At 59.1% G+C, this 26,125-nt stretch overlaps 3 protein-coding genes and 1 long non-coding RNA gene across 8 annotated transcripts; 1 reads left to right on the top strand and 3 right to left on the bottom strand.

Annotated features, from left to right (window-relative positions):
- Positions 1-6: 6 nt before the first annotated feature.
- Positions 7-13,858, bottom strand: HIC1 (HIC ZBTB transcriptional repressor 1). Of its 3 annotated transcripts, none has more exons than XM_070774304.1 (3): positions 13,694-13,858; positions 4,488-4,995; positions 7-3,015 (listed from the first exon to the last, which is right to left on the bottom strand). In XM_070774304.1, exons 2-3 carry the CDS (start codon positions 4,927-4,929, stop codon positions 851-853), a joined length of 2,607 nt encoding a protein of 868 aa, XP_070630405.1. In that variant the 5' UTR covers positions 4,930-4,995; positions 13,694-13,858; the 3' UTR covers positions 7-850. The 3 variants fall into 3 exon arrangements, with proteins under 3 accessions (XP_070630405.1, XP_070630406.1, XP_070630407.1); XM_070774305.1 differs by lacking the exon at positions 13,694-13,858 and adding an exon at positions 5,195-5,702; XM_070774306.1 differs by lacking the exons at positions 4,488-4,995; positions 13,694-13,858 and adding an exon at positions 3,357-3,674.
- On the top strand, positions 9,256-16,586 carry LOC139177723 (uncharacterized). 2 transcript variants are annotated; one of them, XR_011562229.1, is made up of 2 exons: positions 9,256-9,534; positions 13,717-16,586. It is a non-coding gene; the product is annotated as an uncharacterized lncRNA (long non-coding RNA). The 2 variants fall into 2 exon arrangements; XR_011562230.1 differs by having other exon boundaries at positions 9,712-16,586.
- On the bottom strand, positions 14,136-15,650 carry OVCA2 (OVCA2 serine hydrolase domain containing). The gene is made up of 2 exons (XM_019981879.2): positions 15,316-15,650; positions 14,136-14,952 (listed from the first exon to the last, which is right to left on the bottom strand). Exons 1-2 carry the CDS (start codon positions 15,626-15,628, stop codon positions 14,453-14,455), a joined length of 813 nt encoding a protein of 270 aa, XP_019837438.2. The 5' UTR covers positions 15,629-15,650; the 3' UTR covers positions 14,136-14,452.
- DPH1 (diphthamide biosynthesis 1) lies at positions 15,675-24,362 on the bottom strand. Of its 2 annotated transcripts, none has more exons than XM_019981876.2 (12): positions 24,243-24,362; positions 22,280-22,432; positions 22,094-22,157; positions 20,349-20,470; positions 19,806-19,963; positions 19,565-19,686; positions 17,869-17,937; positions 17,313-17,469; positions 17,098-17,198; positions 16,354-16,432; positions 15,939-16,079; positions 15,675-15,782 (listed from the first exon to the last, which is right to left on the bottom strand). In XM_019981876.2, exons 1-12 carry the CDS (start codon positions 24,301-24,303, stop codon positions 15,693-15,695), a joined length of 1,317 nt encoding a protein of 438 aa, XP_019837435.2. In that variant the 5' UTR covers positions 24,304-24,362; the 3' UTR covers positions 15,675-15,692. The 2 variants fall into 2 exon arrangements, with proteins under 2 accessions (XP_019837435.2, XP_019837437.1); XM_019981878.2 differs by lacking the exon at positions 24,243-24,362 and adding an exon at positions 23,871-24,166.
- Between the last annotated feature and the right edge of the window lie 1,763 nt (positions 24,363-26,125).

Below are 26,125 nucleotides of genomic sequence, written 5' to 3'. Positions count from 1 at the left end.
CCAGGGTCCTTGGTTACTGCTTTATTGCTGTTTGGTTCGAGTATAGAAAATGGAAGCGGCTCTGGAAGAGCCTGTGTACAAGGTAGGAAATATACAAACGAGGAGGGAGCTAAAGAGACCACGTTCCAGCCCAGCCCAGCCTGGGCTCAGGGTGGGGGGCCGCCCAGGGCGCATGCAATAAATATGGTCCGGGGCCCCAGGGAAGGGAGGGGGGACCACCGCGGGAGTGGGAGACCGGGTAGGCCAGGGCCATCTCAGCCCTCTGACTCCAGAGGGCGGGAAAGGTTAGCCCTGGGGCTAGTGCCACTTGTGCAAAATGAGGAACTTCACATTATCCGTCCCGGGGCGGGCGGGGGCTGGGGCGGGGGGGCCCTCCGGCCGGCTCAGTCCCCTCCCCGCTCCCCAGCTCTGCCCGACGCTCCGACCCCAGCGGGGAGATTCACAGTGAGAATGGGTGTGGTCGCAAGGGCCGGAGGTAGGGCTGGGAGCGCCCCAACAGTGGCACCCCTCCCCCCCAAGAGCAGCACGGAGCCGGGAGGTGGGGGCCAACGAACCACAGGAAGAGGCGGAGAAGGGCCCGGGGTCTCCTTTGGTCAAAGCTGATATCAAAAATATAAATCTCCCTTCCCCCAACCCACCCCCGTCCCGGGGTTTCCTCCCCCACCCCCACCCCCACCCCCGGGCTAAGGCACAAAGCAGTGAGGCCAGGTGAGGCCGCCGCCCCTGCGGCGACGCTGCCGAGGCTGCTACTGTCGTCCGGGCGCGGGGAGGTGGGGGGGCACCCGCCTGCTGGTGGCCGCCGCCGCCGCCTGGGGGCGCGGGCCGGGGCCACACGGAGGGCAGAGGCGCACTAGGTGGGAGAGAAACGGTCGATGGTTCGGCCGTCGGGGCCGGCGGCCAGGTGCGCGCCCTGGCTCAGCACCTCGGCCGCCTTGTCGGGGCTGAGGCCCAGCTCCGCGGTGAACTTGGCCAGCGGGTAGAGGCTCTCGAGCGCCACCTTGGGGTCGTGCAGGAAGTGCGTGGTCTGAGCCAGCAGCTCGGCCGCAGCCGCCTTGTCCTGCTGCTTCAGGCTGAGCTGTTCGGCCGTGAGGCGCGCCACTGCAAAGACGCCCTCGGGGAAATCGAGCTTGCCCTTGCCGTCGGGGCCCGGGACGCCGGGGAGCCCCCCCAGCCCCGCCAGCGCCCCGGCCGCGCCGGCCGCGCCGCCCACAGCGTGCATCTTCATGTGACTGATGAGGTTGCGCTGCTGGGCGAACTTGCCGCCGCACACCTGGCACTCATAGGGCTTCTCGCCCGAGTGGATGCGCATGTGCTCGGTGAGGCGGTACTGGCGCGTGAAGCGCATGCCGCACGCGTCGCACGCGAAGGGCTTGAGGCCCAGGTGGCTGCGCATGTGGCGCGTCATGGTCCCGCGCTGCGTGAACTTCTTCCCGCAGATGGTGCAGGGGTAGGGCCGCGTCAGCCAGTGGGTCTTCTCGTGCTGCCGCAGCGTGGCCGGGTCCTTGTAGCTCTTGTCGCACGACGCGCAGCGGTACGGCCGCAGCAGCTCGCCCAGGCCCCCCGGGGCCCCGGCCACCTTGTCCCCACCGCCTCCAAAAGGGGGCCCGAGGCCGGCGGCCCCCGCGGCCACCTCCGCTGCCTCGGCCCGGCCGTACAGCGCCTCCTCCTCCTCCACGTGCGCCTCCACGTGCGCGTTCAGCTGCTCCGAGCTGGGGAAGCCCTTTCCGCACGGGATGCAAACGTACAGGTTGTCGCCGAAGCTCTCGGGCTCTCCGTAGGCCAGGTGCGGGCACGGGTAGCCCTCGAGGTGGCCGCCGGGAGGGCTGGGGTCCTCACTGCTGCCCGTCTCCTCACTGCTGCTCTTGTAGTCGTCGCCGTCGCCGCCGGCGCCAGGCCCGTCCAAGCTGCCCGCGTAGCGCGGCGGCGGCGCCAGGCCGAGCGGAGGCCCCCCGGGCGAGGCCGAGGGGTCTCCGCCGCGCTCCTCGCAGCGTTCGCTGGGGGAGCCGCGCTCGCGGCCCAGCTCGTCGCCGTAGCTGCCCAGGCCTGGCTCGTGCTTCATCCAGCGGTAGAGGAGGCTGGGCCCGTCGGGGCGGCCGGGGGGCTCGGATCCCGGGCTGCCGCCGCCACCTCGGAACGGATCCGGAGGCGGTCCGGCCTCCTCCAGCTTCTGGAAGGGCAGCGGCGGCAGCGGTGGCAGGGTGAGTGGTGGCTCCTTGTAGGCGGCGGGGCCTGCGCTGGGAGGGCTGTCTGGGCGTGGGGGCAGCTCTCGCTCCCCCGGCGGTCGCTCGGGAGGCGCGGAGCCCGGCGGGCTTTTCTTTGACAGGTCCAGGCCGCAGAGCGGGGAGCAGCGGCGCTCCGGGGCGCAGAGCGCGGTGGCCGGGCCGGGGCCCGAGGCGTACAGCTCGGCGCAGTGCGTGTTCACAGCGGCCTCGGGGCCCGACGGCGGCTCGGCGGTGGGCGGCGGCGGAGGCCCGGCCGGGGAGGAGTAGCAGGCCTGGATGACGGGCGTGGCGGCCCGCAGGCCCCGGCCCGGCCTCCCGTAGGGTGCGTAGCCGCCGCCGCCGCCGCCGCCGCCCCGCAGGTGGCAGTACTTGCCGTGGCGCTTGAGGCGTTTCTTGCACAGCGCCACGAGGTCGGGGATCTGCAGGTAGCTGGCGGCGGCCAGCACGGCGCCCAGGCTCGGCTCGGCCCCCGGGGCCACGGCAGCCGCCGCCGCAGCCTCCGCGCCATCCGCCAGGCGGCCGGTGTAGATGAAGTCCAGCACCAGGCGGAACACGGCCGGGCTCACCATGTCATGGTCCAGGTTGAGCAGGTTGTCGTGCACCACCAGGGACTTGAGGTAGGCGCTGCTGGCCGCCAGCACGTTCTTGTGCGCGCGGAAGAGGGCGTTCTGCACCACGATGATCACGTCGCACAAGAAGCCCTTGGTGCGCTGGTTGTTGAGCTGCAGCAGCAGCTGCCTGGAGTGGCCGGGCGCCTCCATCGTGTCCAGCATCGTCTGCCCAGCACACTCTCCTGCGGGGACACACACCGGCTGGGTCAGAGCCGCACCGAGCCCTGGCTGCCTGCACCCAGCCCGGCGCTTCTCCCCTGCACTTCCCCTTCCCCTCAGCTGGGCAGGGGCAGGGGCATGGAGCACGGCGGCCTGGACACGGGCGGAGAATCCGCGGCCTCCAAGAGTGGGCGCCTGGGCCGGCCGGCCTGGACCAAAGGAAGGAGCCGAGACCGGCCGGCGCAGAGGAGGCCAGGCTGGCCGGCACCCCCAGGCCCGGATGCAGCCGGGCACTCTGCCTGGGTTCTGGGGGCTTCCGAGGAGAAAACTGTTCCGGCGAAGCGACCCTTGTGGAAACAGTTACCCGATTTGAGGAAAATGTCCGCTTCAGGAAAAGTCATTCAGGGCTGAGAAGTTTGCCCAAGTGGGATACAAGGGAGCCGAGTGAAAAAGCGCCTCCCGCCTCCAGAGAAGTTGCCCCAGTTGGGGGAAGAGGTCCGGAGGAGGGCAACGCGGTGCCCGCCGTGGCGCCACCCTGGCCGGGGGCTGTCAGACCCTCGGCTGGGGCCCCGGGCGGCGGCCGTGGCGCGGGAAGCGGAGGCAGCGGCTGCCGTGGCGGGCAGAGCACGAAGGCCGGCCCGGCGCGGGGAGGGCGTTATATCGGGGCAGGAGGCTGAGGCAGGAAGCAGGTGGGGGGGAGGGGGGAGCCACGCAGCTCCCAGGGGAGGGAGGGGGCAGCGCCCCGGGCGGGCACGGCGCACAGCCGGCTGCGGCCCTGACCCTGGCCTGCGCCCCACCCGCGTCCCGGCCCCGGCCTCGGCCTCCGCTCTGCATTCGCGGGCCCGGCGCCTCCCTCCCCGGCTCCCCTCGGCCCCTTCTCCACGGGAACTCCGCCGCCCCAAACTTGGGGAAAAGTTTCCCAACTTCAGACAGGCCGGGAGGAGCGCGCCAGCCCCAGTCCCTCGGCTCCCAGCTTTTCCTCTCGGCCCCCAATTTCGGCTGCCAAGCGGCCGCTGGGCCTGAACTGAACCCTGAGCTCCCCGGCCGTCCGCTCGCCCGCCCGACCCCATTCGCTGCCTGGTCCCCAGGGCCTCGCGCGCGGCCCGTTACCTGCGGCCACAGCCCGGCCGGGCTTCCCTCCCCGCGGCGGTGGCAGCTCCTAGTCGGCGCCCCACCCGCCCCGCTGCCAGGCGCCGCGCTGTGCCAGGGCAGCGCCCCTGCCAGCCCCGCCCGCCAGCTCCCCTTCCCTTCCCTTCCCCTCGCCTCTCCAGCCCATGTGCGGGCAGAGCCGGCCCCGGGCCGCTGACCCCGCCGTGAACCCGGCGCAGAGCAGCGGCCCGGCGGTCCTGAGTCCTCTAGGGGTGACACCCGGAGCCCTGAACGCCAGCCGCGTTGGGGGCTCCCGCGCCGGAGGATGCGCCCCAGGCGGCCAGAGCGCGAGGACCGGACTGTTCGGGTCCCCTGTCCCTCCCCGGTCCCCAGCCCTAGGACCCACCTGGGGGGCATGTCGGAAGCCCCGGGCCCGGCTGCCGGCGGATCCAGGGGGGGACGTGGCTGCGCTGCGCTGCCCTCCGCCCGCCGGGCCCCCGGTCGGTCTGTCCTGCTGGTCCGTCCTCCCCGCGTCCTGGTCGCGTCTCAGCCCCGCCGCGCTTTCCGCACACTCTTATCTGGAGCGGCCCGGGCCGGCGGGCGCTGCTGCAGCTATGGCGCCACCTCGCGGCCGTGCGGTACTTTGCGCGGCACAGCCACGGCCTCCTTCCTGCGCACCTGGGATGGAGGCTCGCAGATGACGAACTGGACCCAGGAGGGGGGCCTGTTCTCAGATTCAGCCTTCCAGATGTGCCCACCTGGAGTCCCCAGCCCCGGACCTGCGAGCCCCACAGAAATTGGGGTTTTGAGCTGAATGTTCCTGTGTACATATTTCTAAATTCTGACATTGCTCCAATTCAGAAAAGTCCGGTCTTCAAGGAAGGGGCAGTGGAAGGGAGGAGGCTTCGGAAATCCTAAGGAAGAAGATAGACAAGCTCTTAAGGGGCTCTCATTAGATATCGCTGGATGGCACTGTCCATTTGTACACCGGCCCCCCAATACACCCAACCTCACTCAGCCACGTGGGATAGGTATGCACAGAATAGACCCATTTGCACCCAGACCCTCTCCAGGCATTGACACCCGTGAGCGCTCATGTTCGCAGACACACACCTGTCCCCTTCCGGAGTCCAAGAACCGGCTTTCTGTCATATTCAGGGTACTGCCATATAGAGCCCTCCATGACCCGGGCAGAGGTGGTACCCAAAACCTCACCCTGAACTCGCAGATCTCTACAGGGACCCCAGGAAAGGTGACTGGAAATGGCTGGACAGCACCTCTTGGGGGTCCCACAGAAGCGACCCAAGCCCCCAGATTTCCCGTGTGAGCTGTGTTGAGGGACGACCAGCTTGAGCGACCTCGTCGAGAGAAAAGTCACAGGAGGGCCTGCAGCCCGGGATCCCCACAAGGTCCTGCACCCCCACGTGAAGGTCCAATTCTTGCAGATGACGCCCCCTCTAGGAGGGGGGGGACCCGGCGCTGGAGCGCGGGCGCTTGCACAGCTAACTCCGGAAGTGTCCCCGCGCTGCCCCAGCACATCAGGCCGGCAGCCAGCGCCTGTGCGGCTGAGTGGGCCTCGGCAGCCCACGCTCCGCCTCTTCCCCGCACCTCCTGACCCCCGCCCACACGTGGAGGGTAGGAGTGGGTCCCCAAGAACGCCTGCAGCTTCTGATTGGCTGCGCTTCCCTCAGCCGCCGAGCGCGAGAGGCTGGGGCGCAGAGTTACCATAGTAACCGATGAGGTTCGCCCAGATCGCGTCTCTCCGAGGCCTTGGAAAGCTTAGCAACCGCGCAGGGCCGCTGGGCCGTGGGGGCCGCGTTCACCAATCTCCCCCGGCTCCGCGCCATCCTCCGCCCCCATGCCCCCGCCAGAGGTAGTGGCTGAGTCATTCATTGAGGGGCCGCCGGCGCGGCCACCCGCGGTCCCAGACACCAAGGTCTCGGGCGCCCCCCAGAGGCTCCCTTCCCTCAACAGTCAGAAGGCGGCTCCTGGTCCCCACGGGTTCTTCTGACACCCATTGCGTCCCGAGTCTTTACCCTGTTTCCACTGTGTGCTCTGGGTACATCTGATCACAGTCCTCTTTCCCGTCTCCCTAACCCCTGTCCTAGGGTGTTCACTAGGGAAATAGTGAGGTTCCAAGAATGAAAATGGTGGGCTCCGGAGCCGAGAGCCTCCAGGGGAGGTGGACATCCATTGACATCTTGGCGGAGGGATGTGCTGCCACACTGAGGTGGAAAAGTGTATAGAGTACTGGGCAGGGAGGCAGCTCTCAGATCTGGGCTTTGATGGATGAATAGGAGTTCTCCCCCAGGCAGGAAGACATTCCTGGGGAAGAGAACTAGTAGGACAAAGGCTGGAGGCCAAAAACGGAGAACTCGAGGTGGCCAGATGGCAAAGGGCATGCAGGACCTCTTTGACCCCATTTCTGCTGTAATCTTTTCTCCCCATGATGAGGCCAGATCCTAGCCCCACAAGGATCCAATCAGCCCGGTCTCTGTGCAGTGGCATCTGTCCACTGTAGGCCCACCCCAGGGCCCCTGTGCCAGTTTTTTTCTTTAACAATCTCCCCAGATTCCTGCTCCCCCAGTCCCTACCCTCACACTGTCCTTATGTCTGTATGGAACGGTCTGACATACCTGCCCCCGCCTAGCTGCCTTTAATCTTTGACCTTTCCCTCCCTCCCTAGTTCCATCTGGCCTGGCCTGGCATTGCCCCCTCTCCACCCTAGCCCATCTCCTCTCTCTGAACACACTCCCCTCCCTCGTTTAGAATTTTCCTCAATTGATTGAGCTAGGCTTGGCCAGGACCATTCATTCATTCATTTCCCTACTCCTATCCAGGAGAACTTCACCTAATATAGCATGGACTCTTCTTACCAATTCTGACCTACAGGAACTCTTACTCCTCCAGGAAGGGGTGTCAGCCCAGCTACCCTCCCCCAAGACTCTTCTCTGCTGAGCTGTCAAAATCCCTCCTTCCACAGATGGGTCCTAAATGAGGCTTGCTGGGAGTCAGGCTCTGAAACTGTAGTCTGGTCTTCCTCCCTTCCACTTACTGAGGCTTCCTTTCCCTTCTCCTGCCACCTTTCCCCCACCTCCCCCATAGAGCACCCTCTTGCTCATTTCTGGGGAGTCCAAGCCACTCTCCTCAACTTTTCTCCCTTCCCTCGGGTCTCCAGCTCCTGGATTCCCATTGAGCGTTTTCTTCCACGCCCAGCCTCCTCCTACAACCTCCTGGACTCCCCCCCTCCTCCCCTCATGTCCCTGACACCACAGTTTTAGGTGATGTCAGAGGCCCCTCCGGGGGTCCAGCTTTTTCTCCGCATCCTCCCCCCACCCTCGCGCAAGGGTGACGACACCACAATAGCCTTGAGGGGTATAACGCCGCCACCGCGGGGCATCCAGTGATGTTACAGAGCCGTCGGGTCCAGGAACTGAGGAGTGGGAGTAAGGGCTACTGGGTGAGGACCCTGGAAAGCCGGGGGGTGGGCTGGGGTTGAGCCCCTAGATGTCCCAGAGTGAATACATTTATAATGGGCCTGGCCACACTCCCTGCACTGTCCTCTCGCTGGCCCCCAGCCCGCAGTTCCGGAAAGTTAACCCCTTGTAGACCCGTACGGGGGGCGCGAGCTCTCCTCCCCGTTCCTGCTTCCGTGCGCCCTCCTCCCCTTCCCAGCTCCCCATCGCCTCAGTCCCCATCACCCCGCCCCACCCCCCCGCCTCGCCACTATAAATAGCCCCTCTTCCCGTTTCCTAAATTCCCTGCTGACGTCGGCAACGCGTCAGTGTGTAGGAGCCGCGGCCGCATGAATGAGCCGCCGCACGAGTACTACGCGTGCCTATAAAAGCCGCCGCGCCAGCCGGGCTGCGGGAGGCGAGCGGGCGCGGGCGCAACACAACCGACAGGTAAGCGGGACCGACCGACCAATGGGCGACAGATGGACGATGCACGGACATGGACTGGAAGGCAAGGAGGAGACCGACAGGAGGCAGGTTAGAGGGGCCCCAAAGGGGTGGGGTTGGGGACAGGGTGGAGGGGACGAGGGTTCCCTCGCAGCTGCTGGAGCTGGAGCCAGAGGCGTACGCAGAACCCCGAGCAGCACCTGCCTGCGCCCGGATGGATACGCAACCACTTCGGAGGAGCATCGATCAGAGGACCGACCAGAGTCCCTGCGGCTTTTCCTGGGGCTCCTGCGCCATCCTCCCAAGAAAGTGGGACGAAGGTGCTGGCGCCCCAGGAGACGCGCCCCTTCCTCTCCTCCCCGCAGAGCGGTGACTCAGCCTCGCTGCCCCCGGTCTGCTGAGCTGGGGCGCCGGCGAGAGACAGACGCCCACCTACCCGCCCCCCTGCCGCACCTTCCTCAGGATCCCTCCCCTCATTCAGCCGGGGCGCCCCCTCCCCGTCCCGTCGAGCTGGTCCCTCCGCGCCCCCAACTTCCCGCCTCTGCATGAGGAGCTGTCCTCTCAGGACCAAGCGGGGGCGGGGCCTCGGCCTGACTGCCCCGCCCCGCCCCCATCACCGGCCCCTCCCCCCTCCCCGCAGCCGGAAGTGCCTCTCCGCAGGGACATCTTTGACGTCATAGGGTTTTGACGTCAAGGGCCGCGTGCCTGTCCGCAAGCGCCGGGGCCGAGAAGGGTTGGAGACGCGGGGCAGAAAGAGCAGCAGCGCCCCCAGCTGTGGGCGACGGAGCCACCCTGCCCGGGCAGCGCGCCGGCACCTTGGCTCTAGACTGCTTACTGCCCGGGCCGCCCTCAGTAACAGTCTCCAGTCACGGCCACCGACGCCTGGCCCCGCCTCAGGACCGCGGACCCGGCCACCTGCCGCGCCCCCGGCCCCTCGGTCCCCGAAGATCCCTCAGCCCCGCGATCGCTGCCCGCGCCGCCGCTGTCCGCGGTGCTGATCCAGCGCGGGCACCGCCATTGGGCCGTCCCGTCCCCAGTCCCCAGGGGCTACTGAGGGGCTGCCGGCCCACACGCACTTCGCAGAGCCAAGAGCCCAGAGCCCCGTCCCTGCAGCGAGCGCCGCCCCCCGCCCGCACCGCCGCCGTCCCCCACTGTCCCCCCACCCCGCGGTCCTGACGTCAGCCCAACCCGAGCTGCCGTGGTGCCGTCAGCAGCGCGCGCCCCGCCCCCGCGTCTCCAGGGCAACCGTGGCTTTCGATTGTTACTGTGGGAACCGGAGGTAACAGTCTACAGCCATGGTCGCCCCGCAGCACGCCCACGCGCCGCGCCACGCAGCGCACCGCCCGGCGGGATGGGGGAGACTCAGATCAGGAGGAAGCGGAGGCGGCGTGTCGAGAGCCCATGTGTCTGCGGGGGTGGCGGGAGGTGCCGCACAGGGAGGCGGGCTACTCCGGAGCCGGGCATCCAACGAGGCAGAGAAGGAAGCGGAGTATGCTCTACGGAGTATGTCTGACTGTCCCCTTCAGTGACCATCCTGTCCTCCTAGCCGAGGTACTGCAGCCAAGGGACCGTGAGAGAATGGGGAGTTCTGGGATTTGGGTTCATTTTTACCTCCTTGGAGGGAGGGAGGGAGGCCGCAGGCACCTGGAAAAATATTTGCATCCTGGGAACCGAAGGGGGTTGTCGGAGGAAAGGTTTTCTAAATGCGCCACGACCTCATTCTTCCAGGAACGCCTAGCTGAGTAGGCAGAGGGCAAAGGGTAAACCTTGAACCCATTGCCTGATGGAGTCACAGCCTTCCCTCCCTCTCTCTTTCGCTCCGAATCTTGAAGGATAAGAAGGATCCCCGACCCTCAGGAAGCGTAAAGCTTGTAAAGTTAACCCGTCCCTAAACGGCTGTGTGAACATACCTGCATCCTCACCTCACTCTATCTCTAGGTGCTGGATTCCAATTTTAGACTGTCTCAGATTAGCCATAAAGAGGGGGAGTAAATACCAGAGGAGCTCAAGTCCTCTTGGGCTAGTGAAGTGTAAGCAATGACCTCTTCAAAAACATTCTGCCTGTCACTTGCCGCCGCCACCACCATCACCCACTTCAGGGCTGACTGTTGGATACTGGGTGCAGGACCACCAAGGGACAGTGTTGGGAATGATTAATGCAACCCAGCCCTGCCACCACTGATGCAATTTTTCTTGACCTCTCCATTTCCCCTTTTCTAAACTGTTTCCAACACAGTTGGTGCTGGTTTCACAGCTAATCAATACCCACACTGCCTGTCTCCCACCCAAGGACACTGAGGGCTTAGATGAAAAGGCACCTGATTCTGGCATCCAGTGCACATCGGTGGGCAGACTGTGTGCACCTGCCAAGAGCACACAGGGAGGCAGGAGGCCCCACCTGCGTCACCAACTGGCTGTTAAGGGGCCATGTTGTTTCCAAGCCTTCTGTAAAATTTTTTTGGGCAGGCCTGTTGTGAGGACCAAATTAGATCATGTAAGTAACAACCTTTGAAAACTGCAGAACGCTATTTTGATCTTAAATATTCTCTTAGGCTACTATGTGGAGAAGGCGATGGCACCCCACTCCAGCACTCTTGCCTGGAAAATCCCATGGATGGAGGAGCCTGGTAGGCTGCAGTCCATGGGGTCACTAAGAGTCAGACATGACTGAGCGACTTCACTTTCACTTTTCACTTTTATGCATTGGAGAAGGAAATGGCAACCCACTCCAGTGTTCTTGCCTGGAGAATCCCAGGGACAGGGGAGCCTGGTGGGCTTCTGTCTATGGGGTCACACAGAGTCGGACACGACTGAAGCAACTTAGCAGCAGCAGCAGCAGGCTACTATGTCCTTGTAAGGAGGTGGTGGTGCTGGGGAGACCTCAGCTCTGGGCACTGAGAATGAACAGGGGAGTGGGGGGACACATTTCTCTGAGCAGAAGCTCTAGGACTGAAGCTGTTGAGGGTTCTCTGCTTAGGGACTCTCTCTCCCAAGAGCTTTAGGAACTAAGGTGGAGTGACAGGTAGAAAAGATAAATGGCAGGGATGATTTGGAAAGAAGAGATGAAGTCTTTTGCAGTTTGAACCCATCTGCAAGTGGTCAGAAGAGGGGGAAAAACCAGAGGACTGACTGTAGTTAGGACTTGAGTATTTTGAAAATCATTCAGGGCACCACACCCACAACCTACTTTATGGAGTAGGAAGGTGAGGCCCTTGCAGGACATGCTGTCCAGTGGTGAGTAGTGGCCTCTCTGCTCATCTTCTGTGCCGCAGCAGAGAAGAAAATGACTAGTCAAGGTCAAGAACGGCAGTTCTTGGATCTGAATCCAACTCTGGGGAAGTTAGCCTCTCAGTGCCTCTTGTCTCAGTTGTAAAACTAGGTTAGCATCTACCTTATGAAGCTGTGAAATTAAACTAGGTAACTAAAGCTTCTGCTTAGCACAAGGCCTTGCATAGTTAGAACTCAATAGATGATATTCCTCTTCCTGTCTTCTGGACCTCATTATCCTGAGTTGAAAATGTTAGATCCATGTTTCTTAGCCAGAGAGCTTGTTTCCCTCTTCCTAGTAGAGTGCCTGAGAATCAATGTTTTTATTTTTATTTTTTTCAAATTACACATATTTACCAGAGACTTGGGCTTCCCTGGTGGCTCAGAGGTTAAAGCGTCTGCCTGCAACGCGGGAGACCTGGGTTCGATCCCTGGGTCGGGAAGATCCTTGGGAGAAGGAAATGGCAACCCACTCCAGTATTCTTTCCTGGAGAATCCCATGGACGGAGGAGCCTTGGGGCTACAGTCCACGGGGTCGCAGAGTCTGACACAACTGAGCGACTTCACTCACTCACTCAATCACCAGAGACTTACACTCTATAGAGACAGTGGTTTTCCAGCATTTCATTGCATGACAGTGACCAGGATGGTGTCAAAATGCAGATTCCTGGGTCCTAGTGATTAGCTCAGTAGGTCTGGAGTTGGTCCCAGGAACCCAAGGTTTAACATGATCCTGACGCAAATGGTCCATAGAATCTGTGTGGAGGGGAATAACCCCCTAATATTCCCCATTGTTCCTGGAGGGCACGGTGGGAAATGACGTATCACACTTGTTGGGAACACGTAGATCGTATCGTGTTTCCTTCTATGCTGTGCTTAATTTTCTGACTCTTTGCGACCCCATGGACTGTAGCCCACCAAGCTCCTCTGCCCATGGGGATTCTCCAGGCAAGAATACTTGAGTGGGTTGCCATGCCCTCCTCCAGGGGATCTTCCCAATCCAAGGGTTGAACCCACGTGTCCCACCCTGCAAGTGGATTCTTTACTGTCTGAGCCACCAGGGAAGCCCATCATACATTTTGATCCTCAGGGGAATTTCCACCTTTTTCACTTCTGCTTCACCAGATCCTACTCTGGTCTTCAATTTCACCCTTCCAACTTTAAACACTGCCTTAATATTCACTCCCCAAATGTCTTTCCCTCTCTCATTTACTCCTCCCAATAATTCCAAGTAGCAGCAACTGGGGTATGCAAGGCATCATGTTCACCTCTTGAAGCCTTGCCTGTGATTGCCAGGAGGGCTTGTGAGCCCTTAACTGCAAACTTACTCACTGCTTTTCATTACGAACTGCTTATTTCCAGAGAAGAAAGGAATCCGAATTTTTGTGTGCCATTCCTAAAATTTTAACTATCACAAACCCAATTTTCCCCCTAAAATTCTATGGGCCAAATCCCATAGGTCTGTAGGAGTAATTCAGAGCATTTCAGTCTCTTCCTTTCGCCAAGGAAGGGGTCCCTTTAAAACACCAAGAGCAAGGCAGTAGCAGCCTGTAGCACAGAATTTTCTTCCCACCCCCACTTTCTGCCTAGGCATTTAAATCTAGCTTTTTTTTTTTTTTTTTTTAATATTGCATGGTGCCTACCAAGTCGCTTCAGTCGTGTCTGACTCTCTGCAACCCTAGGGACTGTAGCCCACCAGGCTCCTCTGTCCATGGGATTCTCCAAGCAAGGATACTGGAGTGGGTTGCCATGCTCTCCTTCAGGGGAATCTTCCTGACACAGGGATCGAGCCAGCATCTTTTACCATCTCCTGCATTGGCAGGCAGGTTCTTTACCACTAGTGCACCTGGGGAGCCCTTGTAAGTCTCAGAAAGCTGCTATCCATAGTGAAGAACTCAGGATTTCAGATGATTTAAGGCTCTTAGTCTGGCTGCCTCAGGATGGGCTACGGCATTTGTGCTGCAATTCCCTAACCCCAATTCCTGCTCAATTACTAATTACTTGGGGCAGCCATGCTTACGGGCCAGATAGGGTATGTTGCAATCTTCCAGAAAAGAAACAAACTGGTGAATCTGCAGAGGAAGGGCAGCCTGGGGAAGAAGGCACTGGAAGTGGAGGGAATAGCTAAAGCGAGCAGTCTTTAGAGTGCCTAAGAATAGATAGCTGAGTTGGTAAAGAATCCGCCTTCAATGCAGGAGACCCCAGTTCGATTCCTGGGTCGGGAAGATCCCCTGGAGAAGGGAAAGGCTACCCACTCCAGTATTCTGGCCTAGAGAATTCCATGGACAGTCCATGGGGTCACAAAGAGTCGGACACAACTGAGCCACTTTCACGATAACAGCATTTTCAGACCAGATGGGCTGCTTAGGCCTTGGCTGTGACCGCTACAGAGTAGCATCCATCTCCAACTCTGCAAACAGGGTTAAGTTTGGAAAAAGGTTACCTCTGTGCTCTGTTTCCATCTAGGTCTAGCACCATCCCATCCTTCACTCACGGTTTAGAGAAGCTGACAGCTACGGCGGAGAAAACAAATACATGAACCTGGTTCTGACAGGCCCACACACAACTCTTACGGATCAGGATCAAAGGAGCTAAAACTCAGTATGGCCCAGGCAGAGCTTTGCCAACTGGTCTCTTCCCTAAACTTCTCAGATGTAACTTCTTCCCTCCTCCAGGGAGGAGTCCTTTCCTTCAGCTTGGGACTTAAGACTTCCATCAAAAATGTGTCCATGTGCACATATGCATGAGTTTGTCCTAGGGGTTCGCAACTGCAAACACCTCCCTGCTTGGTGCTGCCCTGGAGGCTGTGTTGATGGCCAGGAATCCACTTTTTAAAAAAAGATAAAAACGAGTTTTCCTGTGTATCTTTTCCAGGAAAAAGATGCTCAAAATCCAAATCACTTTATTGTGTGGCAGCGCTGGAAAAGTCTCAGCTTTTCCTGTCATCCCCTATTCATTCAGGATGCCAAGGTCAAAGTCCATTGAGGCCTCCTAATCCTCCCCCTTTTCTTTGAGTGCAGAGCTGGGCTTATGAGTCTTAAGTACTGATATTTGTCTCTTAATTGGAGATGGTGAGGTGCCCTAATAGTAGGGAAGATTTCTAGGTAGAAAAAGAAACGCAGGGATTACAGAGGCTGCATCAAGGTCATGGGGGTGGGGGGAGTGGAAAGGGGATGCAAAGGCAAAGGCCTTTGTAGAGCTTTCAGTCTGCAAACTGGTCCAAGAACTTGAGGTAGGCCTGGCGCTGGGGTGCAGCTGCTGGAATGAAGTGGCCACCAGAGTGGGTAAGAGTGACGGCTCCATCGAAACGGCTACACAGCTGCATACTCTCCTGAGAGGGGATGACGCCGTCAGTGTCCCCAAAGACATGGAGGGAAGGCAGTGACAAGGGGCCCTGCATGATGGGTTCCATGAGGCCAAGGCCCCGCGGGCAGAAACCAGATACGAGGATGACAAACCGGGGCAAAGGGAAGCGGGGATCGCCGCCTTGGCCAAGGGCACACACAAGAGCGGCCAGCGCGGCCCCCTGACTGAAACCAAGGATCCCATCGAAAGGCCCCAGCTTGTTCAGTGCCTGTGCCACCGTTTCCAGAGCTTCCTCCAGACCTCTGCACGCCGTGGGCTCTTCCAAGGCCAAGAAAACGTCTGCCTCCTGTTCGGAAAACCACCAGCCTTGAGGCTGCTCCTCCGGAGGGCAGGGTCCTACGGCGATGAAGGACAGAGTACAGAGTTAAGGCAAGGGGAAATCCAGGGGAAATGAAATAAAGGGAGTGAGGGAGGGTTTGGGAATGAGGGAAAGAGAGGTGGTTGAGGCAGAGTAGCAAGTCTGGGGAAAATGAGGCGGGGAACAGACTGACCTGGAGAGGAGATGGATAGAAGTCTGGGAGGACCAGGCAGGAATATAAGCAAGGGGCTAGGTTGGCAGAGATGGCGTGGATGGGCAGAATGAAGTGGGAGGATGGCAGGAATGTGGGGAGGGACAGGGTGGCTGTGTGCAGGCAGGTGTTACGCGGACGAAGCAAGACAGAAAACTCTGGGCGCATTTCCGGGCAGGGCTCCTCTCACCAGAGTCTGGCCTGGCGCCCTCCGACCCCGCTGCGTCCACGACCGGGTGCGGGCCGCTGAGGCACACGAGCTCTGCGCGGCCCCGCAGCGCCTTCCGCAGCGCTCCGGTCTTCTCACGGAAGCCCCGCTCGCTCTGCCGAAAACCCGCCAGACACAAAATCCGCAGAAGCGGCTGCGCAGCCATCCTGCATAGCGCGTGCGCGACAGAGGAACCGGAAGCAGCCTTTCCCCGAGCGGAACTTGAACACGAAGGGCGGGACCCAAAACAGCCACCACCCTGGAGGCGGGCCTCAGAGCAAGCGAACATTGCCATGACAACGGGGAAGAGGGTGCGGCAGGTCCAGAAGTAGGGCTGATACCTGGGAACCAGGAGCGTCTCAGAGAGCGATCGGCGACACCTCCTCGTCTCTGCAGCTGCAAGCCTCGCAAGCCGCGGCTGGAGAGGGGCGCGCGGGCCCCCCCTGAACCTGAGGTGGCAGACTTTGGTCACGGTCCCGCTTCTGCGACGTTCCCCACCCCGCTGTCGTGCATTTCCCTTAGCGGCCGCAGGGCGGCGGCCTCGGCTCGCGCCGCCTGGGCGGCCGCTCCCAAGCCCCTCGGTCTTCCTTGGTGTCCCTTCCTACCTTCCCCAGGGCCAGCCGGCCTGGGACCTGGAGCAGCCGATCCCGCCCGTGGTTCACCGTCCACGGCCCCAAGGAGCTGCTGGCGTAGAAGTCCATAGGGTAGGGCTGCTGCCAGGAAATGTCCCTCAAGGCCACCGCCGCCTGGGGGAGAAAATCTGGACAGTGACACTTGCCGACATTTTTCTACGCAGGATTATATAATTCAGTCCTCACGATGACCTACGAAGGTCCTATTATACCCATAGCATAGAAAGGAAATGTGAGGTTCAGAGAGCAGGAAGGGACTTGCGCAAGGCCACACAGCTAGGAAGTGCCTCCGCTGTAACCTAAGTGCTGCTCCACTGAGGACCCCTTCCAGGACAGAACTAAGGGTAAAGCCCATTCTCCCCCAGGGATTTTCAGAACCTAGTGTTACCTCATAGGGTGTGAGCAGCGGCTTGGGGAAGGCTGTACCCCAGTCGATGGACAGGCGTGGACATGCCACCTGCACCCACCTATAAGAAGGGAAATCAGGTCAGATCCTGGGGGAGGGGGTAGCCTCCCTGTTCCTGCCAGCATGCTGAAGAACATGACTGTGTCCCCAACACACTCAACGGGGCTTACTATTAATTCGAAAGTAAAGACTGTCACCCACTGCTGTTTAGAATAGCACTATGACATTGTTTTCTTGTTTCCTCCAATGTGAGCTTTTTTAAGGTTTTTATTGAATTTGTTACAATATTGCATATCTTATGTGGGATCTTAGCTCCCCAACTAGGGAATTGAAACCTGCAGCCCCCGACACTGGAAGGTGAAGTCTCAACCACTGGACGGTCAGGAAGTCCCTGACTATGACCTTTCTGAAGAGAGGGCTTGGGCAGCATGTTTGCAATCAGACCCCAGGATAAAATTTAGCGCCTGGTCCAATGCAAGTGCCAACCACCCCTCAAACTCATCTCACACAGAACGACTATGACGTAGCCGTTGCCTGTGAGCCCCCAAGCCAAAGTTGGGTTGACCCATAGCCAAAAGTAGCCCCTGCGAGATGAGTGTTCTCTAAACATTAAAATTTCATGGTCATGGGAGCACGACTCCAGCCTGCAATAGGTGATGGGCAGAACCCAGATTCTAAGCTTCCTTAGCCAGTCATCGCTAGATAGATTAAGGTGGGGAAACGTACACATCCACCTCGGGAAGGAGGCTGAGCTTGCTGGGGAAGATCTCAGAGAGCAGCAGCCTCACGAAGGGAAGTCCCAAGGCTTGGAGCCGAGATTCCAGGTGCTGTTGGGAGAGGGAGGCAGAGCTGGGGTGATCAAGCGGCCAAAGTAAATCCCTGGGCCTCCTGATTTTCTCAGCTGGGTTCCCAGCTAGTCCCCTTTCCCAAAGCCCTCTAACCTCCAGGATCTTGGGACTGCCTTGGCGGCCCAAAGTGCCCAGGATGAGACCCCAGGATTTAGCTGACCGGGCAGTGGCTATGGCTTCCTGGCGGTTGGCCTGCATGCGCTGGTGGTCATAGTGCTCTCTGGACAGGACCTTGCTGTAAGGGTCGTATCTGGAAAAGAAGCTGTCAGGGTCACTGGGACAGCCACTCACAGAACTTGTGCTGTACACACAGCTCCCTCATGCAGCACCTTGGTCTTCGGAACCTTCAGGCTCCATGCAGGCAATTAGGAACAGAGGCAAGAGCAGAGACTGCTACTGGGAAGATCAGTTCCACAGCTGGAGCAGGCATGAGTGAGAGAGGGTTCTAGGATCTGGTTGTGGATCCAGTGGATGAGGAGGTGCTGTGTAGCAGCAACCCTACGTCTGGGATCCAGATTTAGAACCTCAGATCCTCAGGGCTGGGGGCTGTTAAGTGGCCTTGGGGTGAGGAAATTTGGGGCTGACTGAGGGTCTCAGGGGCAGGGGACTCCACCCCCTTCCCAGCTGGTCAGCCCAGTCTAGCCAATACCGGTAAGCGGAGATGTTAGGGTTGGCGATCATGACAGACTCCAGGTGGAAGCGGCCATCTCCAAGATACCTGCAGCAGGGAGAAAGCGGGCCATGAGGGTGGGATGGGGCACCAGAAGCAGGCACCGGCTTGGAGGTCCAGAGGACTGAGTTCTTGGCTGGTTACACTGCGGTGTATATGAACTGGGACAAGCCATCCTTTAAAACCCCTCCTCCCACCCCCAAGGCCCTGGCTGTCTCACATGTAAAATAGGAGTTTGAACTGGAGGACCATTAAGGCCCCTCTAATTATGTAATGCAGAGTCTAAGAACTGCCCCTATCCCCACCCAAACCTTCTAGGGGAAGAGGAAAGAGCCAGCCAGGGTCATGGGAAGGCTCTAGAGAGACTAACATGGAGGTAGGAGGACAGACTGTCCCTCACCTAGCTCAGTACGGATGTGGGAAGTGGTGTTCAGGGTGTCATCTGGGCCATAAATGAGCTTTCAGGGTGTATATATAGTTTGACTACTCTCTGCTCAAAATAGCTCTTGGGTCCAGTTACTGAACTGTAATAAGAGCCACTGTTTACTGGGCTCATGCCTTCGGTGTACCAGGCCTGGGCTAAACACCTGACATATATGACTTCACTCAGTCCTAACAGGTAATCCTCCAAGCTACCCATTTCACAAAAGATACTAGTGAGGTTCAAGGATGTTGAGAAACTTGAATCCCCATTTCAAAAAAGATACAAGTGAGGTTCAGAGATGTTAAGAAACTTGCCCAAAGTCACACAGCTCTGTTAAGCAGTATACCTGGGGCTTGATTCTAGGCTTAAACACCAGGCTGTATCAAGCAGGGCTAGGAGATGCTGTCCTTAACTGTACCTTCCCAGATCATGGAGGCCACAGCATGGAAGACAGTCCACGTGGCAGCTCCTTCTCTCTTGGGAGACCACACCAAATTGTGATGAATGGCCAACACACAGTCGGGGTGTTCCTCCCTCCAACAGACACCCGAAGCCCCCAGGGGCAGGCGTGTATGAGCTGAGAGTTATGTATGCTCAGGCAAGAGGGAATGCCCATCTGGGAGCAGGGCTGCCAGGGAAAGGGAAGGCCCTGATGTGGGCCTCTCTGGGGGCAGGCATGTCCTATGTGGGTGCAGCAAAGCTTGTAGGAGCAGCATCAGCAGCCCCGGACGTGGGGCTGAGTCAGGGGACTGCCCCTCCGCCTTCCCTGCCATTAGCTAAGAATGGGGCTCCCCTCCTCAGTCTTAGCGGGGGGGCTGTCGGCTCCGAGGCTGGCTGCATTCACACAACATTAAGCATTTCTATTACCTAAAATAATTAGGCGGCAGGAGACACGCTGCTCCTGCTTGTTAGCTGTCCAGATGCTAAATTAATGGGGCTGCAGCCTGGGCGTGCCCATCCATCTTCTCCAATTATATTTGCACCATTTTGAGCCCCACCCTTGTCTGCCCCCATGAGGCCCTCATTCCTGCCCCACCCTGGGGATAGTCTTCTGGATGTTGGCCAGAGCACTGGAGAGGGAGCTGGGGAACCTGAAACCCTCTTTGGTCCCCATCTTGCAGGGTGACCTTGAGCGAATGGCTAAGGAATCTGAGACTCAGTTTCCTTTCCTGGACGATGAACCTCAGCGTTCAGAGGAACCTAGGGAACTTTTCCTATGTCTCTATGACTGGCCCCCCATTTTCCACTTACACCACAGCCTCCACCTCCTTGGGTAGGCAGGGAGACGTGCAGCCCAGAATCTCCCCAGGAGACAGGGGCTTGCACTGTGGGACACTCACACGATACTCAGCTTTCAGCTCTTGGGCGGCTGCCTGTAGGGAGAATGAGGGAAGGGAAGCAAGTGGACGGGGAGGGAGAGCCAGGCCCAGAGAACCAGCCTGGAGCACCTGACGTGGGGACCCAGGAAGAGCCCGGAGACCAGCTCACTTACCTGCAAGGTTGACACGAACTGAATGGTGCTGACCAGCGCAAGGGCACTGGCTGGGGGAAAGGTGAGGCGGATAGAGTCCAGGAGGTGGGCAGTGTCTATCCGGATGTCCACAAAGACATACAGCACCCGGAAGTCTTGGGCCGAGGTGTCCATGGGAACTGGGAGGAGAGAAGAGTTCAGGAGACTGTTTTGGAAGGCAAGAGGGGCAGAGGACAAGCAGCTTCAGCCTGAGGACAGTCGGGGGGTTCGGGGAGGTGGGGAGGATAGTGTCACGGGTCTTTTAGAAGCTCCATCTCTGCCACTCAACTGGGGGGTCCAGCCTGCTCTACTACCAACAGCCTTTCAAACACCCACAACTGGGACAGCAGCATGGTTTCCAAGGCAACCAAGGCCAAAGGCAAGCTCCACCCATGGAGCAGGAAGGCCAAGGCCATCCCAGATGCCAGGAGGGACCCATGCGCGCAAGCAGCACCAGGCACTGCGATGGAGACGAGCGTGCACTTCCGCCTCCCTGCCGGGTCTGGGCGTCCTGGCGGCCTGTACCCAGGCAGCTGTGGCCATAGTGGACCAGGAAGTCAGCTCCCAGGGCTCTTGCAGTGAAGTCGTCCACACAGCAAGCCCCGTAGGTCACGTCTCCCATCACCATCACTTCGGCCTCCGTGAACCTGTGGGGGTGGAAATGAGGGGACAGTGACACAAGGAGTGAGGTGGCAGAGAGACCTGAATGTGGCATATCTCAGGGCCCAGCTCTGCTCTGCCTGCCTCTCCCAATCCCTTGGGTTGGCAACTGCCACTTCTGCCAACAGAGTAGGAGGGGCCCAGCTGCTACCTCCCCCAGGTCTGGCAGCAGCTCCTGGAACTCTAGCTGTATGCGGATGGACTCTGCAGCGCCCTGGTTCCTCTGCCCGGACTCCAACTGCAAGAAGGACCCCCGCCCCCCAGCCTCAGCCTGGCATACATATGGGTCAACCACAGACCTCCGCTGCCCTGACTCATCCCACCCAGAGCCAGATGCATGCACATACTGGCAAAGACACCGGTTTCCACGCCCTGGCACTGTGACGCGTGGTGGATGCGCATAACCTCCCAGTCGCCCAGAACCCCTGCTGCCTTCCCACCCTTAGTCAAGGCCCTCTGTGCCAGGATGGGGGAACCCATGAACAGCTCCCCCACAGCACATGGTGCCACCCACATGCCTCATGCGTCAGAAGAGTGGGCTATGGCCAGCGCACTGCCTTGGGATCTGCTGCCAGGCCTGAATCACTGGGGGATGGGGGTGGGTGAGGAAGACCCCACAGCCCCTAAACTCACCACAGGAATGGGGCCAGGGGCCCAGCTCTTCCCTGAGACCCACCCCTGGGGCATGGAGTCCGGCTCAGGGACAGGGAGGTGGGGGGGGTGTCTCCCTGTTCTTCTCCTGGGGGTGTGGTGGGGAACACTGAGCTGCTGCCAGGCAGCGCCCCTCCCCCCACACCACCCCTTTCCCCAAATCAGGCTGTGCACAGAAGCAGATTATTCAGCTCCTTAGAATGCAGCCCAGGCATCTGAGTCAGCCGGAGCACTTAATTTTTTATAGATTAAAATGTATGCAAATTGGCCTGAGCCCCAGAGAGCATCCCCAAGGGGCAAGAGGGTGGGAGCAGGGAAGTGAGTCTGTGGCTGCGGGATGCTAGGCGGGGTGGGGGGAGGGCAGCAGCAGGGAAGTGGGAGGTTCCCATCACGAGATGACCTCCCTTTCTTCTTTCGCCTTCCCTGTTCCTGTGCGGGTTCCAGATGGCTGAGCGCTCACCCCCCTCCTGAGGATGGCTCATTGTATTGAAGAAACTTAGATGAGGGAGGTGGAGGAACTGAATACCATCTCCTAGGCACTTCTCCTGCTGCCAAGCCCCCCTTGCCCCGCTCCTCCAAATGTGCCAGAGAAAAAGTCTCCCCCCATAGCCAGACTCCACACTGACCACCCAGCCCATTCTAGGGTCAACTCTAGGGGCTCTCAGCTTCTTCCTGAGGCCCCACCATCTGCTCTGGGCCCAGCTTTGAAGACAATGAAATTGACTCATTTCTCCCTCCCAACTTCTTTTTTTTAGGGAAGGGGAGATTTATAGAGACAAGGAGGTATTGTAGCAGGCTAGGAGTTTAGACTGGGGTTTTTCCCTTGGTGTGTGTATGGTTGTGGGAAGGAACACAGTAAGGCAGAGGTCCAGAAAGGAAAAAAAAGGATGTCGATAGCCAGAGTTATAATGGACACTGGGAAGGTCTCGGTTCAGCTTCCTCAGTGCCCCAAGGCTCACCTTTCCAAGATATCCACAATGGTACAGGCGAAGAGGAGGAGGCCTTCGGGCATTTGTAAGGCCACTGCAAGAGAATGCAGAGACATGAGAGCACAGGACTGGGAAAAGGCTGGGATGGGAACACCCCCCTGGCTGGGTCAGACCACCTCTCCACCTGTACTCCAGCTCAGAGCTTGGGGGGCTCACCCTTCTTGGCCTGGGCCTGTTGGATCCTCCAGATGGTCTTGGGAACCTCAAAGTTATAGTTGGAAGGCAGGACTTGGATGGCCGCCTGCAGCTGGGGATTGTTCAGGATCTCAGCCGGGATCTGATTGGCCAAGCGGCCCCGAGGGGCTCGACCTAGGATAAATGTGAGAGGCCTGAGTTGGTGCCTGGCCTAAATCACAGCCAGACCTGATGGAACTGTTAATGCCACCCAACTTTAAGGCCCAGATCCCAGAAGCCAAGGAGATTGGCCCAGCCTTCTTCCCCACTGAGTTCATCCTGAAGCTGGAGAGACAACCCACTGAGCTAGGAGGAAGTCTGTGTAACTAATTTCCATGTTATGAGATTATTGGGAATCAAGGACTTGAATGTGTAGCTCACCCTGAGAGTAGAGCTGGCACCAGGGGACACAACTGAGGGGGAAATGGGAAAAATATCCACACAACTGCCCCTTGATAGAGAACAATCCTGAGGAAAGCCCAAGAGCCCAGCCAGCCCAATCAGTCTGGGAAAATGTCCCTCTGCTCCCAGCCCCTGAGAAAGCCTTGAAGTTCTGAGATCCTAGATATGAGATCTATAAACAAACTGTTATAAGTACTAATTTAAAATACTTTCTTCCTTACTCGAGTCCCATTGACTATGTCTACACTGGTTAATTCTTGCTTCTTCCCTCTCCTCATTCAAAAGGTAAATAAGCACCATACATTTAACCAACTTAAGTTCCCTAGTTCCATCATTCTCCCCTACTTCCCATTCCTGGAAGGCTGGAAAGAATACACTCTAGTCAGGACTGTAGGCAAACAGGTAGGATAGAAAAGTGATCTTGCCCTTTAAGGGCTTGTAGTCTAGAGGGCGAAATGTAGGGACACAAATAATTACAACCCTCCCACCCCCAAGATTAAAGGAGAAGAAACACTGTAGTCCTTTAGGAAGCCTACAGCCCCTTACTCGGCATCCTTACTTCCCACAATGCAGTTTAGCCCAACCTGGGCATCTCTTTAGGCACCAGACAGTTCAAGAGTGTGAAAAGGCGAGAAATGGACTCATTTAGCGAGTATTTATTGAGCCTGTACTATTTGCCAGAACTTCTACCAGAGATCCTGCTAGACTGACACTTCAGCCTCTGTGTGTGGGTACGTGTTTGGGGCAGCAGTAGACACAGGGGTGATGATGGTGATGGTGCAGTGGAGAAGTAGAATGGCAGGCTGGGACCCTAAGTCCCGATCTGAATGTAACCACTGCTATGGTACTTGTTCAGTTGTTTCAAAGGCCTTGGAACACCAGTTAAGTGCCTCTGGGCCGGCCCTCACAGAAGCTCCTCTGACAGGCCCAAGTCCCTAGTGGTTGCAGGGTTGTGGGAGCCGCTAGTCCTAGCAGCTCAATTTGTCCCAAAGGCCAGTAGGCTCCTCCTTCTTTACCATTTGGCTGTAACCTTTTGTTTACGTCAGTATTCGCCGGTAGACGGTGAGATCCCTGAGAGCAGGGTTGCAGTCTAGTCCCTGCACCTAGCACAGGCCTGGCATTCAGCGGGCGCTCCATAAGTGCCAGGTTAATGAAACCTTGTGCCTCTTACGTAAAGCATCCTCTGAAGGCAGACTTGAGGAATGCCCCGTCCAACACGCCTGGCTCCTTCCCTCCCCGTCGGGTCCGTCTCATCCTTGAGTCTTCATGAGTCTGTCTGCCCGCCAAGGCAGGGAGGCAGCGTTTCTGGCTTGAGGATTACAAGCTTCTAGGAGGGGTTGCTCCCGATGGTGCCCTAAGGTCGCATAAGAAAGACCGGTCCCCCTGGACTCCAGCGACAGTGACTCGGAGCGAGTGACTACGAGACCCTCCGAATCTGGCGGAGAACGGCATCGCCGCCGTTAAAGTGGGCTGGTCCTGTCCCTGACTCAGGGGCCCTACCCCGAGATGCGAGGTCCGGAGGCCGCAGCGTCCTAGCACCCACCTCTGCCCGGGCCGTTTCGGCTGCAAGACTCTGCGGCCTCGGCCGCCACCAGCGCCGCCATCGCCAGCGGACCCACGTTGGGACCAAAAAGACAGCGCTAGAAGAATGCAGAGAGCGCAGACAGTGCGATAGATCGCCGATCGGCCAGCGAGGGGCGGGGATTTGCGGGGCGGGGACCGTGAAGGAGAAAGATAGGGGCGGGGCCAGAGTGGGCCACTTGTCTCAGCCGGGAAGGTCGGGACTCTTGGGAGCCCCTAGTGGTCGTCGACCACTGTGGTTCCGTTCTCCCGGCGACCCTGTCCCCTCCTCCCCTTGTGAGCAGCCTGAACCTGGCTCTCCTGGACAAGTGCCCTCCTTTGTAAAGACTCCCTGCCCTAGTTCGGGGGACGCAGTCTTGTAAATGGAAGCACCGCCGGGTCTTCCTTCAGCTCCCCTATCTGCCCTCCTGATAAGCCCTGGACACCTATGGGCGGGGCCGCATTCTCTGCCTCAGAGGATCCCATTGTCCCTACAGGACAGAACTCAGCGCCCACTGAGCCAGTGCCAAATTGAGTCTTGAGGCCGATTTCCGGAGTGCTGGGATGCCCTTACACCTCTAGAACCGACAATGTGGAAGGTTCACTGTGAAAAACTGCTACCAGGGGAAGGACTCCAGCCTGAGTCTTTCCTGGGAGAAAAGGGAAGTCCAAGGACTCGACTGCCTAAACCTTCGGGATTCTGGCCAACGTTTACCCCCCTTGGCTGCTCCTCTGGCCTAGGTAGCCGGCCTATAAGCTCCTGGAATCCCAAAGAGAAGGCAAAGTGGCCAGTGGGACAGCCTTGACCTTTGGAAGAGCCGACTGCCTGCAGGACTGGCTTTCAGCAAGGTCTGCCCCACAGAGCAGTCACCCCCAGGGCCTTTTGCCCACCCAGCCCTCTGGCACCATCTTCCTCTCTGCTCTGTGTGAACACAGCTGGCCCTTTAAGGCAGCTCTGTGGCCTCAGGCTCCCCTGGAGGCCCTCCCTGCTTGGAAACTCCTAATTAAGGTGCAGAGAGAAGTGAAAAACAAGAAACCAGGGACAGGTCCTGCCTGGGACACTGCCCACAGAGGAGGGCTGGCTGGGCAGGCTGGGAATGAGCAGCCGGGGGGCAGACCAGAAGGGGTCAGTGCTCTGCCCCTCAGACCCCCAAAGAATGCTCTTAGGACAGTCACACCTTTGGACAGGAATGTGGCCCAAGGAACAACCCATCAGTGTGATGAGAGTCCAGCCTGCGCTTTCTCAATCCCTCAGGTTCTCCAGACCCCCAGTGTGGAAGATCTCAATTCCGGGGTCCACTTGAGTCCAGCCCCTCCACATTCAGGACACGAAGGCCCAGTCTGTGGGCAGCTTTAGCTCTGGATGCAGCTGAGAGTCCCAAGAGGGAAAGACCCGCTTCAGTACAGAGTGATGGCCTTTCCCTAGCCGGCCCCGCACCCCTTAGGACCTTTCCCTCAGCAGAAGTGGGGCCCACTGGTAATAGAAGGCCCCCATCCTCTTATAGCACCACCCCACAGCCTCTGGCCTGAATGAATTGTGTGGCCCCCTTTAGCAAACAAGCCTGTGCCTGAAGACCCTGCTGTGCAGGACACTGGGGGCCGTCATTCAACTTAGGCCGAGAACACCTCCATCTGTCCGTGGGGGTCTCCCTGCCAGAGTTACTCAGCAGTCTGAGTAATTACTGCCTGACAAGAAGGCGGGCACAGCGCACCCCCACCTTACACTACAGCACCCGCCTACAGTCACCCCCACCCCCTGGCTGGACTCCAGAACAGCACCCAGCCCTCCAGAGGCCTGAAATAACTCTGCTTCTCACACTCACGCCCAGCCCCAGCCAACTTTGCCTAAGATACTGGAGATTGCAG

This window comes from Bos indicus, chromosome 19 (assembly GCF_029378745.1).
Source record: "Bos indicus isolate NIAB-ARS_2022 breed Sahiwal x Tharparkar chromosome 19, NIAB-ARS_B.indTharparkar_mat_pri_1.0, whole genome shotgun sequence".
NCBI classification, from domain to species: Eukaryota; Metazoa; Chordata; class Mammalia; order Artiodactyla; family Bovidae; genus Bos; species Bos indicus.
The sequence above is the reverse complement of the archived record's forward strand: the minus strand, read 5'-3'. Positions and strand labels throughout refer to the sequence as shown.

What these genes read in the sequence shown, in the direction of transcription:
- DPH1 (XM_019981876.2), bottom strand. Translation starts at nt 24,303, where the DNA reads ATGGCGGCGCTGGTGGCGGCCGAGGCCGCAGAGTCTTGCAGCCGAAAC. An exon ending in CGCTGCTCACACCCTATGAG is followed by an intron (nt 16,080 to 16,353) that starts GTAACACTAGGT and finishes TTTCTCCCCCAG; the next exon opens with GCGGCGGTGGCCTTGAGGGA. An exon ending in GCCGGCTGGCCCTGGGGAAG is followed by an intron (nt 15,783 to 15,938) that starts GTAGGAAGGGAC and finishes CTGCCACCTCAG; the next exon opens with GTTCAGGGGGGGCCCGCGCG.
- OVCA2 (XM_019981879.2), bottom strand. Translation starts at nt 15,628, where the DNA reads ATGGCAATGTTCGCTTGCTCTGAGGCCCGCCTCCAGGGTGGTGGCTGT. An exon ending in GGGCGCCAGGCCAGACTCTG is followed by an intron (nt 14,953 to 15,315) that starts GTGAGAGGAGCC and finishes TCATCGCCGTAG; the next exon opens with GACCCTGCCCTCCGGAGGAG.
- HIC1 (XM_070774304.1), bottom strand. Translation starts at nt 4,929, where the DNA reads ATGTCAGAATTTAGAAATATGTACACAGGAACATTCAGCTCAAAACCC. An exon ending in GCTTCCGACATGCCCCCCAG is followed by an intron (nt 3,016 to 4,487) that starts GTGGGTCCTAGG and finishes GTGTCCCCGCAG; the next exon opens with GAGAGTGTGCTGGGCAGACG.